This window comes from Halictus rubicundus, chromosome 12 (genome assembly GCF_050948215.1).
Source record: "Halictus rubicundus isolate RS-2024b chromosome 12, iyHalRubi1_principal, whole genome shotgun sequence".
NCBI classification, from domain to species: Eukaryota; Metazoa; Arthropoda; class Insecta; order Hymenoptera; family Halictidae; genus Halictus; species Halictus rubicundus.
This window is the reverse complement of record NC_135160.1, coordinates 11425142-11445467: the sequence shown is the minus strand read 5'-3', so window position 1 is coordinate 11445467 and position 20326 is coordinate 11425142. Positions and strand designations below refer to the sequence as shown.

At 35.7% G+C, this 20326-nt stretch overlaps 4 protein-coding genes across 5 annotated transcripts; 2 read left to right on the top strand and 2 right to left on the bottom strand.

The window, feature by feature from the left end:
• Positions 1-225: 225 nt before the first annotated feature.
• On the top strand, positions 226-4077 carry Gk1 (Glycerol kinase 1). 2 transcript variants are annotated; one of them, XM_076797728.1, is made up of 10 exons: positions 226-356; positions 888-1114; positions 1483-1741; positions 1834-2057; positions 2144-2350; positions 2437-2547; positions 2872-3125; positions 3298-3503; positions 3577-3708; positions 3781-4077. In XM_076797728.1, exons 2-10 carry the CDS (start codon positions 1040-1042, stop codon positions 3864-3866), a joined length of 1554 nt encoding a protein of 517 aa, XP_076653843.1. In that variant the 5' UTR covers positions 226-356; positions 888-1039; the 3' UTR covers positions 3867-4077. The 2 variants fall into 2 exon arrangements, with proteins under 2 accessions (XP_076653843.1, XP_076653841.1); XM_076797726.1 differs by lacking the exon at positions 226-356 and having other exon boundaries at positions 828-1114.
• Positions 4078-4849: 772 nt separating this feature from the next.
• Positions 4850-8139, bottom strand: LOC143359641 (uncharacterized). Its single transcript, XM_076797725.1, has 10 exons — positions 7564-8139; positions 7384-7494; positions 6797-6987; positions 6453-6616; positions 6191-6363; positions 6053-6113; positions 5869-5995; positions 5613-5755; positions 5413-5524; positions 4850-5337 (listed from the first exon to the last, which is right to left on the bottom strand). The coding sequence occupies exons 1-10, from the start codon at positions 7652-7654 to the stop codon at positions 5050-5052; spliced, it is 1461 nt and encodes a 486-aa protein (XP_076653840.1). The 5' UTR covers positions 7655-8139; the 3' UTR covers positions 4850-5049.
• Positions 8140-9282: 1143 nt separating this feature from the next.
• On the top strand, positions 9283-18497 carry Nos (Nitric oxide synthase). Its single transcript, XM_076797717.1, has 25 exons — positions 9283-9456; positions 11481-11617; positions 12124-12286; positions 12363-12454; positions 12516-12657; positions 12776-12915; positions 13112-13286; positions 13357-13458; positions 13532-13726; positions 13804-13901; positions 13963-14107; positions 14216-14320; positions 14384-14451; positions 14516-14659; positions 15415-15589; positions 15668-15797; positions 15871-15949; positions 16021-16214; positions 16292-16461; positions 16546-16756; positions 16842-16929; positions 17009-17133; positions 17199-17344; positions 17413-17604; positions 17679-18497. The coding sequence occupies exons 1-25, from the start codon at positions 9352-9354 to the stop codon at positions 17784-17786; spliced, it is 3429 nt and encodes a 1142-aa protein (XP_076653832.1). The 5' UTR covers positions 9283-9351; the 3' UTR covers positions 17787-18497.
• Positions 18264-20198, bottom strand: Sdhb (Succinate dehydrogenase, subunit B (iron-sulfur)). The gene is made up of 6 exons (XM_076797732.1): positions 20042-20198; positions 19476-19606; positions 19252-19395; positions 18970-19165; positions 18665-18889; positions 18264-18601 (listed from the first exon to the last, which is right to left on the bottom strand). Exons 1-6 carry the CDS (start codon positions 20084-20086, stop codon positions 18509-18511), a joined length of 834 nt encoding a protein of 277 aa, XP_076653847.1. The 5' UTR covers positions 20087-20198; the 3' UTR covers positions 18264-18508.
• Positions 20199-20326: the final 128 nt, after the last annotated feature.

Here is a 20326-nt window from a genome sequence, read left to right as displayed (position 1 = left end):
TCGTTCGTTTTACCATGAATACGAATGTAAAGTGTATCTTTTAGAAATGTTTCGTAATATCAGTAATGGAAGAGATGAATTATGGGAAGGGTATTTAATTTCAATTTAAAACTACATATCTCAAACGTCATGCTATGTATATAATTGAAAAAATAATGGGTCCCTGTCCATACTAATTATAAATGATTCTGATGTATATCTACAATCCCGTCAAAATCACGTGCTTTATAATTTACGTATTATTAAATCTATCTAGGAATTTGATTGAATAATTATTTATTTGACACTTAAATGCTTTACGATATTTTGTACAGAGTAATCTGTATTTATTAACATTATAATATTTAGTTACACAGGTAATTTAATTCATCCTCCTTTTATAGTGATATTGATACCACTAAAGTATATTGTATATATGTGTATAAGGACATATACATATGTATAAATATCGTCAGATGCAAAAGAAAAACCTTTTGTTTCGATCAATACGTTTTTTGGTATTAATTCAGCAAAGGAAAGCAAATAAAATATTGTAAATTTCTTACAGAAAAGTATAAAACGAATAATAATATTTATCGAATATTCGATATATGTAATGTTTATTCTTAAAAGCCAACAAAATCTCATGTTCACCACGTGGAGTCAATGCTTTATGCGTAATATCTTTATCACAGCAAATGTTTATTTTTCAATATGATTCGTAAAATAAATTGTCAAATCCTATTAGCAATTAATTAATTTTGTAAGTTGACTTACAAAAATTTCTTAACTGTTACCTATAAATGATCATGCAAGAAACAGCATTTATGATATAATCAAAATACAATAGAAAAGCAATCTGTGAAGAAGCAACTGAAGGAGACAGAACGGTATTTTGTGCCTTTCAGATGCGTTTTAATTTTGGGTTTCCGATATGCGCTCTTATCACTGACCGAATTTATATTTAATGTGCATCATTACGTAACAAGTTAGGACGAAGGTTAACCATAGGTCATCTTAAGTGCTTTCTTATATACTAAGTCGAAAATAACGGAAAAATATGCCGGAAAAGATTAAACATGCAGGGCCGCTCATAGGAGCGATCGATGAGGGAACAAGTAGCGCTCGGTTCTTGGTAAGTGCAGTTTTTCCTTCAACTTCTGAATATCAATGAGAAAAAAATAATGGACGAACAGATATCTAAAAGATATCCGAGTGGAACTTTAACTTTACCCTCAATACATCTACACGATTGTGTTTACTGTATGCGATACGTTCTACCACATTGTAAACTAAACATCTGCAAATATATTAGATAAACATTGACGCTTATTCTAAAACTTTTTATACATTGTTAATTTTCCACAAGAAATCTTTTATCGACTTTTTTAATCTATTCATTGCTTTTACTTTTATTGATAAATTTGACAAATTTGTAAAATCTTATTCATGTTAATATTCAAATGAGTAGGAAAGATATACGCATTGTATGTTCTACTTTAGGTATTTGATGTAATAAGCAGAAACGTGATAGCGTCACATCAGATTGAAATTACACAAAAGTATCCCCAAGAAGGATGGGTAGAACAGGATCCGAAGGAGATTTTACAAGCTGTGATAAATTGTATAAAGAAGACAATGGAAAAGCTGAGCAATTTTGGCTTAAGTCCGTCAGATATAAAAGCAGTTGGGATTACCAACCAACGAGAGACTACTTTACTGTGGGATAAGGATACAGGGGAACCATTGCATAATGCAATTGGTAATAAATATTGTGTATTCTTTGATTATTTTTACGTTATTAATCTATGTTGTTTAATTAATGTTAATAATAACATGATATCAATATTATAGTTTGGCACGACATGAGAACAACTACTACATTGGAAGATATACTGGACAGTATACCTAATAAAACAAGGAATAAAAATTATTTAAAACCACTCTGTGGACTGCCAATGTCACCATACTTTAGTGCTCTTAAAATACGCTGGCTTATTGACAATATACCACGTGTGAAGCAGTCAGTAGAAGCAAAAAAGTGTGTTTTTGGAACAGTCGACACATGGCTTCTCTGGGTATGCTAACAATTTTTATCAGCATATTTGCCAAATAGTTATAATAGTAGTCTTTTATTACTTATTATTCTTTTGTCATTGCACAGAATCTAACAAAAGGACAATTGCATGTGACCGATGTTTCAAATGCATCCCGTACCATGTTAATGAATATTGAAACTTTAAAATGGGATCCTTTGCTATGTCGATTTTTTGGAATTCCACAACACATTCTCCCTGAAATACGGTCCAGCGCTGAAAAGTATGGGACTATTTCGAATCCTAGTATTCTTTCAGGAATACCTATATCAGGGGTAAAGTGTTCAAAGTTTTAATTATGAATGTTCATCCCCAGCTAAATCAATAAAAAAAAATTTTTTTAATCTTTTGACATATATAGTGTGTAGGTGATCAACAAGGAGCGCTGCTTGGTCAGTTATGTTTACAGCCTGGACAAGCAAAAGCTACTTACGGAACTGGATGTTTCTTGCTATACAATACTGGAAGTGTTGTATGTATTAATCTTTTTCAATGATTTAACTCCTCGGAATGACAATGGATTGTCAGTTTGCTTCTGTAAGATCGATTTTATATGATGGTACAATAATCTCTTGATGATTTACACTTTTCAACATTTTCTCTAGCTATCTACAAATTCTAGAAAGCGAACAATAATGTATGAAAACACATCGCATCTAATAATCTGGCCTTCTGTAATCAATTTTAAAATATTCCTCAGGGTCAATACAGTATACTGATATCAAGCCCGAGGGGTTAACACTAATAAAAACTGGATATACAAATTTTAGATACATTCAATTATACAATTTTTTAGAAAGTGGATTCACATCAGGGTCTTATAACAACTATTGCATACAAAATCGGGAAATCACCAGCAGTTTATGCATTAGAAGGCTCTGTTGCTGTGGCTGGAGCAGCATTGTCTTGGTTGCGTGATAACATGCAACTTTTCAGTAACATTGCAGAATGTCAAGAAATGGCAGATCGTGCAATACATTCAGGGGATGTATATTTTGTTCCTGCATTTTCTGGCCTGTATGCACCATATTGGCAACAAGATGCACGAGGGTAAATATACATAATCAGAAATTAATAGAGGTCTGTGAGAACCAGAAAATTATTCTCGGGAATCCCAATATCGGGTACCTGACATTTTCTCGCACACCTCTAGAAATTAATATTTGTAACAGCTATTGTTCTTTTCTACTACTAATCATGTACACCTACGTACACCCATTAGTGTAATTTGTGGTATCACAGAAGATACACAAGACCATCATATAGTAAGGGCAACTTTAGAGGCTGTCTGTTTCCAAACAAGAGATATTTTAGAAGCCATGGTAAAAGATTCTGGAACAAGGTTAACAACATTACTAGTCGATGGTGGCATGACTGTAAATAATTTACTCATGCAGTTGCAAGCGGATATTACTGGAATAAACGTTAGTACGTATCTTTCAATTTCTTTAAATTCTTAATGAATCAATTTCTCCAAATTATGAAAATTCATTTTGCATAGTGAGACCCAATATGGTAGAAACGACGGCACTGGGTGCAGCTATATTAGCAGCTGTAGGTATCGAGCTCATTGATATTAACGACGTAGACGCATCACAAGTTACGAAATTTTCACCTAAGATCGGAGAAGATGGTAATATTTTGTTCTTTAATGTAATAACATGAAAAGAACAATACAAATGTATACCTTACCTCTATGTTTCAGAACGGGATTTAAAGTATTCTAAATGGAAAATGGCTATAGAGAGATCAATGAATTGGGATACTGCATCCTCTTCATTCGACAAATAATTTGAAGTTCAGATAGATTGCTCAAATGAATACAAGGGAGAGTACGATTTACATTTGGAATATGTGAAACTGTATTTGGAATATATGTGTTGTACATGACTGTGAAGTAAAACATACAGTAGTATGTGAACGCAATTGCTAGACGTGAATAAGGGGCCCAACATCGTGTATGTAATACACAGTATTCCAAATGTTACAGTATTACAAAATACTAGAATAAAAGTAGCATGTAACGTTGTAAAGTGTTCCATATGTTATATTGAGTAATTTATTGAGTGATAATGTACTGTTACAAAAGTTGTTATTTCGTATTAAAAAATGTTATTATTTTGTGAAGAGTTGTTTTTATGAACACTTTATGAGAAACTTTATTTTTTCATTAATTTTCTTGTAGTTGAGTATTGTTTTAATCCAGTGCCACGGGTTTTAAAAATCTTATTTTTCTTCTGCGTTTTGATGGAATCCTATTTGTATAAAATAATGGTGAAATTATAAGTACATGTAATATTGCACATAACTAAACAACACATAAAAACTATACTTTAGAAATACCTCGTATTCTTTTTCTTGACTTTTTTGCGGTCTTAAAAAATCGGAGCTATTTTCTTTGTACACAAAACCCTGAACAATGAAATAAAGTATTATTTTACACGTACATATATACACATAAATACACACATATATATTGTAACTTACTTTCTCTACCACGTTACTAACTCTCTGAGTGGAAAAATTGTATATATCTTCTTCTTGTTCTTCTTCGTGGGTTACTTTTTGGTGTGATTTTTGTACAATCTTTGGTGTACTAATCATTTTGTTAGCTTGTGATTGATATTGTTTTATTTTTGCTTGATTTGCTATGTTATGTGTTTCATTTGATTTCCCTACAGAAACCTCCGCAATTGATTGTGTTTCATTCAAATCTTTCTGTTTTTCTTGTGCTTTATTCTTTTCTGCTATTTTAGCATTTTCATCTATCCTGTTTAATGTGTCATTAAACTGCGTGACAGCGGATTGATACTTCATTTCATACAATTTAGAATCAAAGCTTTTTCTCAAAGCTGTTAGTTCCGCTTCGTATTTTTCTATCGTTAATTTACTCGAGTTTTCTAGATCCTATTTAAAAAATAAGCAATTGAAATTGTACACTAAATATTCTTTATCAACATAATCACTTTCCTAGTTATACCTTAATTTTTGAACGTTTCTCGGAAAGTATGTTTTCCTTTTCTTGTTCCAAGGATTCAATTTTTTTAATTAATTCCATGGTTTGGTGTTCACTTTTTTTTGTTATATTTTTAATTGTATTTTGTAGATCCGAATTACGAACTTCCATATCCTTTAATTGTTTTTGTATAGTTGCGAAATCATTACTTGACTTTTTATACTTCGTTTCCATTATTTTAAGGTCTTTGTCTAAACCGGTTTCTATTTCCTGTCGACTGTTTAGGTTTTCTCTGAGTCGACTGATCTATTTAAATAATAATATGAATTTTTACAGGTTTAAGTAATAGTTTATGTATAAATAAACATGATACGTTCTTACTTCTTGCAGTTTGGACTCCAATTCCTTTTTAAATTCATCTGTCTCTTCAACCGATTTCTCGTATTTAACATTTAAGTCTGCAGTCTGACTCAACAGGTCCTCAATCTTGTTTCTTACAAAAGAAATTGATGCATTCATGTTTAATTACTTATACTAACACTCGTTGTAAACTATTAAAAAACGAGTACAAATATACTCACTTGAATGTAAAAATATCTTGTTGCTGGACCGAGATTTCTTTATCTTTTTCTTTCAGCAATTCGGTTAAATTTTGCTTCTCCTGAACGATATTCTTTAATTGCCCTTGTAACTTAACGTTCGTCGACGTGAGCTTTTCTTGTTCCTGAAATCGTGATCACTTACATTACAACATTTGTTACCTTTACGATAAAAATGCGTAAAGCAGAAGATCACGCACGCATTTTTACGCATAAACAATGGAGGATGTTATCAAACCTTTATTAATTCTACTCTCTCTTCCGCGTGAGCATTTTCTAAACGATTTTTCTCCGAAGCTGACTCGCTCTTGACGTCCTCCAATAATTTCTTCAACTTGGTCTCTTCGATCATCATTTCCTGCATTCTAACAATTTTAAATACAATGATTGGGTGAAGTGGCCCAAAACATTTATAAACGTACCTTTTCTCTTGAATTATTACTTTATTTTCAGCTGCTGCGCAAATGTTTTTTCGATCGTCCTCTATGCACAATACGGGTAAAATATTAATTAAAAAAATAAATCCGTTTACGATCTCACACGGTTATACATTTGCTTACCTTTTAGTTTCATATCGTTTAGCTCTTGTTGCAATTTTTTCACTGCTGTTTCTTGCATAACTGTAATATTGTTGTATATTTTATATAAATTATCTTTATGTTCTTTAAATCCCTTCAGGCTCTCGGATATCTCGGAATAATAATTGGTTATCAACTCCCAGTCGTTGTTCAATCTAAAAGAGTTTAGTTTTAATATTGTCCATTAATTTTGAATATGTTTACTTAAATTAAAAAAATAAAAAAATAAAAATGATCCAGTTACTGCTTTAAAATTTCTTCCTTCTCTAGCGATTCGGCATCACGATTAGCTGTGAGCGAAGATATCGTTTCCTCAGCACTTTTCAGCTTTTTCGTGAGCAATTGAGTCTTCTGTTCCTCCATAGCGAGCTTCCGCTTCAATTCGTCAATTTGGGGGTTCTCTTGCGACTATTAAAACCAATAGAATGTTTTAGAAATATTAAAACTTGTTAAAATACTTTCATAATATACAGTTTTACTCCACTCTAGATATACAGAAATCATCCGTGGATGGAATCAAATTTTGTTTAATGCCAATCTCCAAACACTGCTACCGCAGTTCGATTGTGATCACTGTTAAAATATTACCCCTATTGTTTGCGTCAACGGGATCTGCACACCCATGTGCTTCGACCATTGGTCTATCAACGTGTTGAAGAATGTTCCCTTGGGACATGTTTTTTGAATCTTCTCCAGATTCTCACGTTGCTGTATCGATTCGCTTTTTTGAAAACTGGAACCGCTTCCAAGTTGTGATACCGCATCTTTCCTGAATGACCCTGTAATATTTTTCGAAATATATATATATGAAAACGCTTATATTTGATTAAAAAAAAAACACCACATTTTTTCTGCCTAGCCTGTTTTGAAAATATAGTAATACATACTTAAACTTTATTCGGCATAAAATTGTACTAATTTTATTCACTGTGGAAGCAGAAAAAGTCTTTGTTTAGTCGATATAATTTTTGTGAAAGTACACCATAAGAAATTTGTTGGTACAGCACTGTGTCAAGATCGCTTATACGCTTAATCAATACCATATAATACTTGAACCATTCAAAATCAAATTGAAATTTAGAAAAAAGCGTGGATGATTTCGAACGAATCGCAAGTGACCTTCAATATGACCTTCAGTTGGTTACATCTGTTCATACCTCGAAAATGGAACTTACCGTGACTTTCTGGTGTCTTCATGTGTTTCTGAGGACTATTCCGAGGTGTAGACTCGAATGCTCGTTTTATTGTCTGTGTACGAGATCTGTGCGCGTCTCTTCCTTCAGATTCTGTGGAATAATTATGCGAACACAGTTTTCCTTACCCGCTCAAGAGTCAAGAAAGTTAATAAAACTCACCTCTGCTTCTCTGCAATTGTTGTAATTTGCTCGGAGATATGTTGCATGATTCTAAAGATGATTTATGCTTATCTTCCTCCTGGTGCATCATTGTGTTCACTTCGATCACACTCTAATCGGAAAAGAAATGGAATGCAATTGAAATCGGAAATTTTGCGCGTCAGCTTCGTACGTTTTCCAAGCTTCCACAATAGATATATATATATAGATATATCTAATCTAAGAAAATATATTTCCTTGCGTTAGTTACGTGTAATAGACTTATTTTTATTACTGTTCGCACTCACTTCGATTTGCTTAATGAGAAATAATAAAATAATAATTTCTACATTAGTCGGTCGGTTGAATTTCCTCCCTACTACGTAAATAGATTGAACGCTTGAGCGTCACGTGACGCGCTAAGCCTTTACCTGTACTACTTGAGTTACTACTCGAACACTAAAACGTTATACCACTAGAATATCCGAACAAAAAATTATTGTCAGCCCATAATAACGACGGATGACAAATTTCTAACACGCGGCAATCGATGGCAAACCTACATCTCACTTATGGGATTTTCAACTTTTTAAACAGTTCCTTCAGTCCCTCCTCTGAACACCAAGTATTTAAGATGATACAATTATACCAGGAAAATGATTTATTTTGCGCTAAATAGAAATCGAAATACTAGCATTAAATATCGAAATAAAAAATTGTTCAGTAACGCCTTCCTAATCTTACTTATGGGATTTTCAATTTTTTAAACAGTTCCTTCAGTCCCTCCTCTGAACACCAAGTATTTAAGATGATACAATTATACCAGGAAAATGATTTATTTTGCGCTAAATAGAAATCGAAATACCGCATTAAATATCGAAATAGAAAATTGTTCGGTAACGCCTTCCAAATATAGCCGTAATTTGATTGCCGGTGACGGTCACCGGTGACCGGCGCCCGTTTTCTCAATGGATTCAAAATGGTCATCCGTTACGAAATTTTGTCGAACGATTAAAATAAGATGAACGATTTCAAAATTTCAAACAGCTTAAATAATTAAATTCTGCTAGAACTGCAGAGCTCGTCTAAAAATGCATTCCTGAAGAATTATCCAACACATTCGTTTCTTCGAACATATATTGTAATAAGAATAGCGAGACGACTGAATGAATACATTTTTAACGTAAGATCCGTCTCGTATCTGTATCGTTCTTCTGTAATTCTCAGTTTTCCGTAGGTCTAGCGTTAAATTGAGAAAATTGTATTGCGGTGTCCAGGGTGCAGCAGGAAAAATCAGACAGTCAACATGCGGAGTCTATAGGATCGTCTTAGACGGTGTCATCTTTCGAAAACAGGATCAATCGGCGTACGAGAGATGACCCGAAAGACTCGGGTCAGAAGACAGACCCACATACGTTTGCATGATGGTTGGAGCGATCGTCTCGAGCAGAAACCTAAGAAGGGTGGTGAAGATGAAGACCGCGATAAAAAGAAGCGAAAGATAAAGGCCGAGTAGGCTGAAGATTTTCGATTGTTGAAAATTTCGGCGGTGAATCGATGACACAGCCTCGCGACGCATGTGACATCTCGTTCGCTGGGGGTGCTGTCCTCTCCTCCCGTTCATCCCTACCCCTCTCCTCTTCCTCTCTCGCGACTCCCACCCCACCAAAGCTGTTCGCGAATCTCTCTCTCTCTCTCTCTCTCTCTCTCTCTCTCTACAACGCTACACGCCGCGGCACGGTATATACGTGAGCGGTGAGCGTTGACAAACGAGTCAGGGGCGCGTTCTCGAGCCGAGAAGACGTCGAGATGAAGGAGCACGAGACTGGAGCCTGCCAAAGAAAGCCGACCAAACTGAGAAACCTGATCTACAAGACCGAGGCGTTTGACTCTTTGCACGCCAGAAATGCGGAGGTAGGGCACTGACGAAACGCTGCTTTTCGAAACTGCACACGTCTTTCCTCTCTCCCTGTGTCCGTTTTATTTCGATCGGTGTGCGCGTCTCTCTTCCATCCCTTGTACGTTATCCAGACTAGGGATCGTTTGATTGTCGTGGGATTTTCGTGTTCGCGAGACTCGAGAGATAAAAGATGACAGGCGAGAGGGGGCTGGTGCTAAACTACGAGTGGGCGAATTTGACGTGGGCCGAGTCAATACTCATCAAAGAATGAGCGTGCGTTCGGTGGCCCACTAGTTGCGCGGATGTAGGGGCTGGATGTGATACATTGCTCAAAACAACCTGGCCGATCGTGTTTTTCAACGACTTTTCAAAACGTTTTCAAAATGATTGAAGAAAAACTGTAAAAATGCGCTCGTACGTAGCCAAAATCAAAGACTGAAATCAAGAATGTAATACATCCAAAGACCCTGAGACACCGTACCAACCGATGAAATTAGAGTACAATCCCCGAAGATACATCTATACAGCAGACACGAAGTGTGACACGATCAAAAAATTATTTCGAAACATATATGCATATTCTGTGGCAGTAAGCGAACTGTCTTTTTAAACAATTGTTCATTTACTGCCACGGAAGACACATATATACAGCGTTTTTAAAGCTGTGCTAAGAACTGAGAATTTTAGAACGCAAAAATTACACGATTCAGTATAATTAGTGCTTGTAGAATGGCCAGGGAAGATCTTCGATGAAAGTGTAGACGATGGAAAGAATGCGAGAAGAATGTAAAATAATTGTTTAGGAGGTATACAGTTGAGTACTTAGGAAAATAGGGAGCGTAACAATAGTATAATCAGCTATAGAGAGAGCGACGAAGCTGTAATCGGAATTTTATTATGAAAAGAATTCCTGGAAAATTATTTATAAAACAAATTCCGGAAAAATTGTTATTTTTATTTAAGAATGTCGCAGGACTTATTGATAATGTGATATATGAAAGATATATACGATTCAGTATAATTAGTGCTTGTAGAATGGTCATCTTCGATGAAAAGAATGCGAGAAGAATGTAAAATAATTGTTTAGGAGATACACAGTTGAGTGCTTAGGAAAAGGGAGCGTAACAATAGTATAATCAGCTATACAGAGAGCGATGAATTCGTAATTTTATTACGAAAAGAATTTTTGAAAAATTATTTATAAAACAAATTCCGGAAAAATTGTTATTTTTATTTAAGAATGTCGCAGGACTTACTGATAATGTGATATATGAAAGATATATACGATTCAGTATAATTAGTACTTGTAGAATGGTCATCTTCGATGAAAGTGTAGACGATGGAAAGAATGGTAGAAAAATGTAAAATAATTGTTTAGAGAGGAGACATACAGTTGGGTACTTAGGAGACGGGAGCGTAACAATAGTATAATCAGAGAGCGATGAATTCGGAATTTTATTACGAAAAGAATTCCTGAGAAATTATTTATAAAACAAATTCCGGAAAAATTGTTATTTTCATTTAGGAATGTCGCAAGACTTGATAATGTGATATATGAGAGCGCATCGTTTATTTTGGAGCGCTACGAAATTCGACGCTTCGGAGTCAAGAAAATCGAAGACATTATGGAGCTTTAAAGCGTAGCCCGTATCGGTACTTTCATCGGCGACGTGCGATCATCTCCGAGATATCATCTCTAAAAGACGTCACAATCATTTAGGCAACGAATAAAGTTTATGGGCCCGTATCCGCAGGCTGGAAGCAACAAAATTTTTATCTAACGACTCACGAAGATGAAACAAAATCACTTCTAAATCGTTATTTTATTATGAAGGACACCGTAACTGTTTATAGAGACTTGTAGAATTGCTTATAAGAAAATAATTGCTTATAAAATACAATGTTGTTGCTTATGAAGAATTAATTAATTTATGAGAAATAATTTAAATAATTCGCCGTCTGTAATATTGTTGGAGCACTTGATTGAAGTATAACGTTTCGCCTAAGATCCATTAATGGCGAGACATGTCTTTTTCAGAAAACGTTGTGCTCAGGTCAGGCGTGTCTCGGTAGCATTATGCAGCTGCCGACGCATGGACCGGAACCTCGCACCAGAGAACAAATCCTCGTGCATGCAAAAGATTTCCTCGAGCAGTACTTTTCCTCCATCAGAAGGTACGAGACCTACAGGTACCGGAAACTTCAAACGGGTCGAGACTCGATTATAACAATCTTTATGGATTTGGCTATAGTTGGATCGAATGTAACTAATGATTCAAAGCTAGCAGTTGATCCCACTCCTTTCGACAGCGCACTTTCGGGTATTTGGGCCCCAAAAGCGGTAAAAAATATTTTCTACCTGAAATCATATATTTAACGTTTGATCTTTTCCATTTCATTCAATTAGAGTACAGTGTTTTAGTCAGAATCATAAACGGAACATTGTAAAATATCCTATTCCGAATTTGTGCAAAGCTATTTGATAAATTTACTTCAATCGAAAAATTAAAAAAATTATACTAAATTGTCCAACAAATGTTGAATTAACTACCTATGGTCCGACCTGAGTTGAAGTCTCTGCTAGCCCTATCTTTCAGGCTACCCTCGTTACACTATCTCTCACCCTTAACAATTTACAAGTTATACATCGTATATAATTCTGCACGATGATTAATTTACAGATTAAACAGTGACGCCCATCGTTCTCGTTGGGATTACGTACAGAAGGAGGTCCTGGCCACCGGCACTTATCAATTAACCGAAACGGAATTAATTTTTGGTGCGAAATTGGCGTGGCGCAATGCTGCAAGGTGTATTGGTCGCATTCAGTGGTCAAAATTACAAGTAGGTGACCGTGTTCCGCCAAAGTATCCGGATGGTATTCTAAATAACAATGAACATTTTATGAATCCGCTTGTAGGTGTTCGATTGCCGTTATGTCACCACGACCAGTGGTATGTTCGAGGCTCTGTGCAATCACATTAAGTACAGTACGAATAAAGGAAACATCAGGTGGTCTGAATAATGCAACTTTGACTTAAGGTTGGCCATTCCTTAATGACTAAATTTACAGGTCCGCGATAACGATATTTCCGCAACGCACAGACGGGAAACACGATTACAGAGTGTGGAATCAACAACTGATTGGCTACGCCGGTTATAAGAATCCGGACGGTACTGTAACCGGTGATCCAGTAAATGTGGATTTCACAGAGGTAAACAGAATTACTAAAAATCACTATGCTGTTCAGAATCTTGAATTCTTAAGCTCGAGAAGACCCACCGTTGATTGTAGGGACGTTGACCAACATTTGCCGTATTTTTTTTGCGCAGCTCTGTATAAAATTAGGATGGAAAGGTGCACGCACCCGTTTCGATATATTGCCGTTGGTATTATCAGCAAACGGTCATGATCCTGATTACTTTGATATTCCGAGTGAACTGGTCCTCGAAGTTCCTCTCAGTCATCCCACGTAAGTGTTGGTGATATATTAATGATTGAAATTAAAGGATCATTGAATCCCAAATGGAACTTCCTTCCGAATGTGAAGATCTCATTCTTCGCGACAAGCCCGGGTGGGATTATTGTACTTAGTGATCCTTCAATTTTGATAATTAGTATGGAAATGCTGCTATATCGGTGCGAATTGATTCGATCGTTCACGATAGATACGATTGGTTTGAGAAGCTGGAATTAAAATGGTTCGCTGTGCCCGCTGTATCGGGAATGGTTTTCGATTGCGGAGGATTAGAGTTCACAGCTGCGCCGTTTAACGGCTGGTACATGAGCACCGAAATCGGAGCTAGAGATCTGTGTGACGTGCAACGATATAATTTATTAGAGGTTCATCCCCGACAAAATTGTAATAGTTTGCTTACAATGTGAACATTAATAACGCGAACTTTATTTGTAGACTATAGCAACGCACATGGAGCTCGACACACGAACCTCCACATCCTTATGGAAAGATAAAGCTATGATAGAAGCCAACGTTGCCGTGCTACATAGTTTCCAAGTATGCGTACACGTTACACTATGCTCGAGGGGCAAACACCGAGAAATAATAATGAATCGAGATATCTTTTTAGATGAAAAACGTGACGATTGTAGATCATCACATGGCATCAGAGTCTTTTATGAAACATTATGAAAACGAGATGCGGCTGAGGAACGGATGTCCGGCCGACTGGTTGTGGATCGTCCCACCGATATCTGGATCAGCAACACCCGTGTTCCATCAGGAAATGGCTTTATACCATTTAAAACCGTCTTACGACGCTCAGGTTTTTATAATCAAATCGACGATTCCGTATAAATCCTCGCTGCAGCTTTATTTACGTTATTCGATGCACGATTCCAGGATCCTGCTTGGAAGACTCACGTTTGGAAGAAAGGGCGAGATAAGAAGTCAACGGCGAAGAAACCGAGACGAAAATTTCATTTCAAACAAATTGCCAGGTAAACACCACCGTTTGAAAGTGACAACTGAAATTTTTCAATAAATCTTCAATACTTCCAGAGCCGTGAAATTCACATCCAAGTTATTCGGAAGAGCTTTGTCCCGAAGGATAAAAGCAACAGTGCTGTTCGCTACAGAAACCGGAACGTCGCAGATGTACGCCGAAAAACTCGCTGAACTACTGGGACACGCGTTCCACTCCCAGGTACTTTTTAAATTTGTCTCCGCGACGATCTTATTCCGGAGGAATAGTGTCTGAAAAAATTAAAGAAAGCAGTGAAGTACCGGAAAATATTGAAGCTGTCGATTGCAGGTACTGTCCATGTCGGATTACGACATTAGCAACATCGAGCACGAGGCTCTATTGTTGGTGATAACGTCCACTTTTGGGAACGGCGATCCTCCGGAAAACGGCGAAGTAATTCAATTTCACTCTAATTTCAATTAAATCGCGTATGTTACGTACGCTTTAATTTTTCAGGCCTTCGCTCAAAATTTGTACGCAATGAAAATGAACGAAACGTACATTAATAGCGGCAATAAAATAAGGTAACTCCGAACGTTTGATCTTGTTTCTCGTGCATTGTTCGCCGTAATTACATTTCGATTGCAGTTTAGCGACGTCGAAGTCCTTCATCAAGGCAAACAGCCAAACGGAAGTAGGCAATACCAAAAGATTGGACAGATTGGATTCCATGCGCGGATCGACCACCGATTCTCAAACGGAAGACACCTTCGGTCCCTTGAGCAATGTTAGGTATGAGCTGTATACAGTGACTCCCACTAATATTCGGACGCTCTTAAACATCGCATAACTTTGTCGATATTGGACTATACTACTTGAATTTTTTTGAGAAGTTGGAACAATTGGTTCGGCACATAACGTGAAAAAATGTTTGATTATAATTGCAATTGGTCGAAATTGCAGAGAAAGTACTAACAGTTGAATTTTGCAACTTTTTTATGCGGGCTTACATTAAAAATTTAAAAAGTTCGTTTTGTACATCTGTATCAATTATACATACTCTGCATATTTCATCTAAATCGATCAACGTTGCAATGAGCTACAAACGTTTAACGGTGAAAAGTTAAGGGTGAAAATCGCAGAATTTTAGGCTTGTCAGGGAATTTCACCCTCATGTGATCATTTTGGAACATCTGTAGCACATTGCACCGTTGACCGATTTTGTTGAAGTTCTCAGAATACGTATAATTCATACAGATCTACAAATCGTACTTTCCAAATTTTCCATGTAAGTCCACGCAAAAAAGTTGCAGGATACAACTTGTAGTATTTTCTCTGCAATTTCGACCAATTGCAATTTTTGTAAAAAATTTTTTTCACTCTATGTAGCAAACCAATTGTGCTACTTTAAAAAAAAAATCCAAGTCGTATGGTCAAATATTAACAAAGTTATACGATTTTCAAAAGCGCCCGAATATTAATGGGAGTCACTGTACACAAATCGAGGCACTGTTGTTAAATGTACAATGAACAATACCTTCCTTCAGATTTGCTGTTTTCGCGTTGGGATCGTCGGCGTATCCGAATTTTTGCGCGTTTGGTCGCTACGTGGATAATTTGCTGGGCGAATTAGGCGGAGAACGTTTATTGCGATTGGCCCAAGGGGATGAAATGTGTGGACAGGAACAGGCTTTCCGGAATTGGGCAGCTGATACGTTCGCTGTTAGTATTTCATATTCTATTCGGATTTGTAAAGAAGAAAACAATTTTTATATCTTTTCCAACTGTTGCGCTTTTAAGGTTGCTTGTGAAACATTTTGCTTGGATGACGACGACACTTTAAGAGAAGTTGCTTTGTCGTTAGGATCAGAAGCACTGACAGCTGCGACTGTCCGTTTCGTAGAAGCAGATCCCCAGCCAATAACGAAAGGTGATTATTTTTTTTCAACTTTTCCGCATAATCTCTTGATCAAAATTTCGTAAACGAAACTCCATCTTTCCAGCGCTAAGCAAATGCCATAACAGGAATGTTACCACTTGTAACATGTTTGCAAAAACAAATTTATGTCGTGACTCAGCAAGGTAATTATATACATTCGATAATTCTATAATACTACGATGCATTGTAAAAATATGTAACTTCGTTTTTCTAGCGGAACCACGTTGCTTCTGGAATTAGATGACATAGCAAGCATGGAAATATCGTATAAGCCTGGCGATCATTTGGGGGTGTTTGCGTGCAATAGGTCAGAACTTGTGGAAGGAATTTTGAAACGAGTGCATACCCCGTTTGATCCAGATGTGCCGATAGAATTGCAAATGCAAAAACAATCTCACACGCCTAATGGTTTGCACGAGTCTCACACAACTCGTAAAATTGATAGATTTCCCGTGATTTTAATTGTACTTATCTTACTCGTTTAGGCATTGAAAAACGATGGGTAGCGCATGATAGATATTTACCTAACAGTCTGAGAATGCTGCTAACCAGATTTTTGGATATTACAACACCTCCGACGCCAAACCTTCTCAGATATTTTGCGTCAATAGCTACCAACGTGAAAGAACAAGCTCAACTAAATCTTCTGTCTTCTGTAAATGTCTAATTGAAATTCAATCGAAAAATATTCGACGAATAAAATCAAAAGTAGCATTAAAACATGTTTTTACCTATACAGGACTCAGCAGCATACGAGGACTGGAGGCATTGGAAATTTCCTAATTTATTAGAAGTGTTAAATGAATTCCCATCTGTAAAACCTTTTGCACCGTTGTTACTTCTTCATTTAACACCTTTGCAACCAAGATTTTACAGCATTTCCTCTTCTCCTGATGTGCATCAAGGACAGATACATCTTACTGTCGCCGTTGTACAATATAAAACACAAGGTATTCTGTATCGTATAGCTTTCTAGAGTAACGAGTTAACTGTTAACTGTTTGCCAGTAATTAATTTATTTAAAAAATACCTTAGGTGGGTCTGGACCAGTCCATTATGGAGTCTGTTCTAATTATTTACGCGAGGTATCGGATGGAGAACCACTCTATGTGTTTGTACGCAGGTAAATCCACGTCTAGGATGCTCAAAGTTGAGTTTTGTTATTTTATAAGAATTTTACCATATTTTCTTCTTTCATTTAGCGCGCCTAACTTTTATATGCCACCTGATCCGAAAGCTCCCATGATACTAGTCGGTCCAGGTACTGGAATCGCGCCTTTCCGTGGATTTTGGAGTCACAGACTCGCAGAAATGAAACGACATCCAGGTACTTCTTTATATATTCATCAGTATAAGTTTAACTGTTGCATAAACATAATTCAAAACTTACAGACCTTGAGTACGGGAAAGTCTGGTTATTCTTTGGTTGCCGACAGAGAAACTTAGATTTATATAGAGATGAAAAGAAAGAAATGATAAAGGCTGGAGTTTTAGATAAGATCTTCTTAGCCCTTTCTCGAGAGTCTGGATTGAAAAAGGTACGATATTCCTATAATATATTTCCGTTATTTTTAATGTTTAATTTTCTTTAAATTATTTTTTATAGACATACGTACAAGATTTGATTCAAGCGGAAGCGCCTCAAATTTACGACATGTTGGTATACGAACGCGGCCACTTCTATGTATGCGGTGACTGCACAATGGCAGAAGATGTTTATCAAACTTTGAAGCAAATTATACAAACGCACAGTGAAATGACAGACAAACAAGTCGAAGCATACATGTTGTCTCTACGTGTAAGTTATACATCGGTTTTTGTCGTTTGAACAATTAATTCACATTGTTTCATCTTTTCTTTACTTTTTTCAAGGACGAAAATCGTTATCACGAAGACATATTTGGCATAACTTCCCGGACGGCAGAGGTACACAATCGATCAAGGGAAACGGCTAGAAGCAGAATGGCTGCGGAGCCGTAAATCTCATTGAAACATATATAATCTTTGAAAATGTTAAACAATTTGTAGATAGTTTTCAATTATGCATATCATGAGTTCTACATGTTCCATGAGCAAACATTGCATTTTGAGAATATTAAAATATTACTACTTGTTGTTTAACGTACTTTACGATCGCATGGTTTCCTACAATTTTATTGTCTACTATACTGCACGAGTTTTTAGTATTAACATAATGTATCCATATATTTTTGATGATACTAAAAATTTTATTCGAACAACTAGCACTCTTACATTCTTAGTATAAGGAAACAAATGAATACATATCTAAAACAATTTTGCTCATCGAAAAATTGTTAATTGTTTCAGCGAGCTCATATTATTAATACAAGTTGTCACAAAAATATACAATATGCAGTATATTATACTGCATTCATTCGACGGATTTGAACATATTTTCTTTTATGTATTAATGTACATAAAATAAACAGTTCCAAATAAAAATATGAATACCCATCTATTTTATTAGGAGTCTAGCTTTATTTACAGTAAAAGACAATAGCATTAATTGAAATATATTATTTATTACATAAAAAATTATTTCAAATTCAGTGTATTCTGTTTTATCGAATACTTTAAACAAGTGTCTCGGACACTTTCGTTTGATAAAACGTAAATTTATTGGTAACCATATTAAACAGAATGCACATGGTTTACTAGTCGGTTTTACTCTTTCTACTTACTTACACAGCAGCATCGAGACCTGGTTTTTGTTTCTCACTAATGTTGGCCAACAGTTTCTTTATTTCGGCAATTGCCTTCCCAGGATTCAATCCCTGTTGAAAAAGAACGTAGTAACTTATACCCAATGAATGGTACAATATTATAAAGATACTCACCTTTGGACAAGTGCGAGTACAGTTCATAATAGTGTGACAACGATACACTGAATACGGATCTTTCAATTTTGTAAGACGCTCTTTTGCCTTATTATCACGCGAATCAATAATCCACCTGTAGGCTTGCATAAGTACAGCTGGTCCTAAGTACTTATCACCATTCCACCAATATGATGGACAAGAAGTGCTGCAGCAAGCGCATAAGATGCATTCGTAGAGACCATCCTATAATAAAAAATGATCAGTTATATTTAGCAAAACTAAAGGTATCTACGATCAAGTAAAGTTTAATAAATATAAAGTACCAATTTTTTACGGTCGTCAACACTTTGCAAATATTGCTTGGAGCCAGCTTCTTTTGCTTCACCACGTTGCAACCATGGTTGTATACTTTTATACTGATTGTAGAAGTTGGTCATATCGGGGACCAAATCTTTCACTATATACATATGTGGTAAAGGATAAATCTTGACACTTGAACTTAAATTAGTATCAATTTTGCTAAAACAGTCAAATATATTATTCATATTTCATTTTCATGTTAATGTCTAGTGTGGTAGAAGAATATAAAAATACTTTTCAATTACCTAATACATGCCAAAGTATTTGTGCCACCAATATTCATAGCACAAGAACCACAAATGCCTTCACGGCAGGAACGACGAAAAGTTAAAGTTGGATCAACCTCATTTTTAATTTTAATCAGTGCATCCAGAACCATAGGTCCACAACTATAATAATAGTTTTTCCACTTACATAGAAAGGAAGTAAATGATCAAATCATATTGTTCATTCTAATCACTAAACTTACGCATTTAAGTCTACTTTATAATCCTGCATAGATGGTTTCTCATCAGGTTTATCTGGATTCCAACGATATATAGAAAAAGTCTTTAACCTGGCTGCTGCATTTTGGTTAGCAGAGGTATGTAAACCTCTAACCTAAAATAACAAATGCAAAATTCAATTTAATAAAATCATATTCAAACGATGTTTATCATTTCATATGTATTCATTGTAGAACACAATTTCCTAAAACATTTATAAATAAAACGAGTAGCGGCAATTATATAATTATAATTGGTTGTGTTTATTAGACTCGCGTAACTATATACAGAGAATTAATAAACAATATTTGACACGAGAATGTAAAGTAGAAATATTGTTTAATTATGGTATAGGTGCATATCGTCAGCGTTTATAGAGAAATGTCAAATCGTACAAACAAAAAATCTATTGATCTGACATTAGTAGCGGAACAAATTAGAATTGAATTCTGTTGCCGAATTTTTGCACAACATGTTGCAATAATGCGAAAATACGCTGCAATATAAAATTTTCATTGTTAACGAATGAAATAATTTTCCAAGTACTCACTTGCCGAAATACATTTCTGCAGGCCTGCGGAGCGATGCCAGCCATTTTTTAAATATTAATCGAAACGAAGGCGTTTGCGGTACCTGTGTTATGTAACTTTGCACGTGAAAGTGTACCAACCTTACTACATACGTCGACTATACTGAAATAATATTTTCTGTACTGTATATACCAGAGAGAATCCTCTCTGTACGTACAAATTCAAAAGCACTGTAAAATTTTGATGCAACGCTGATCAACGCGTAAAGTCACGCAAATATTATTAAACTCAACATTATTCGAATA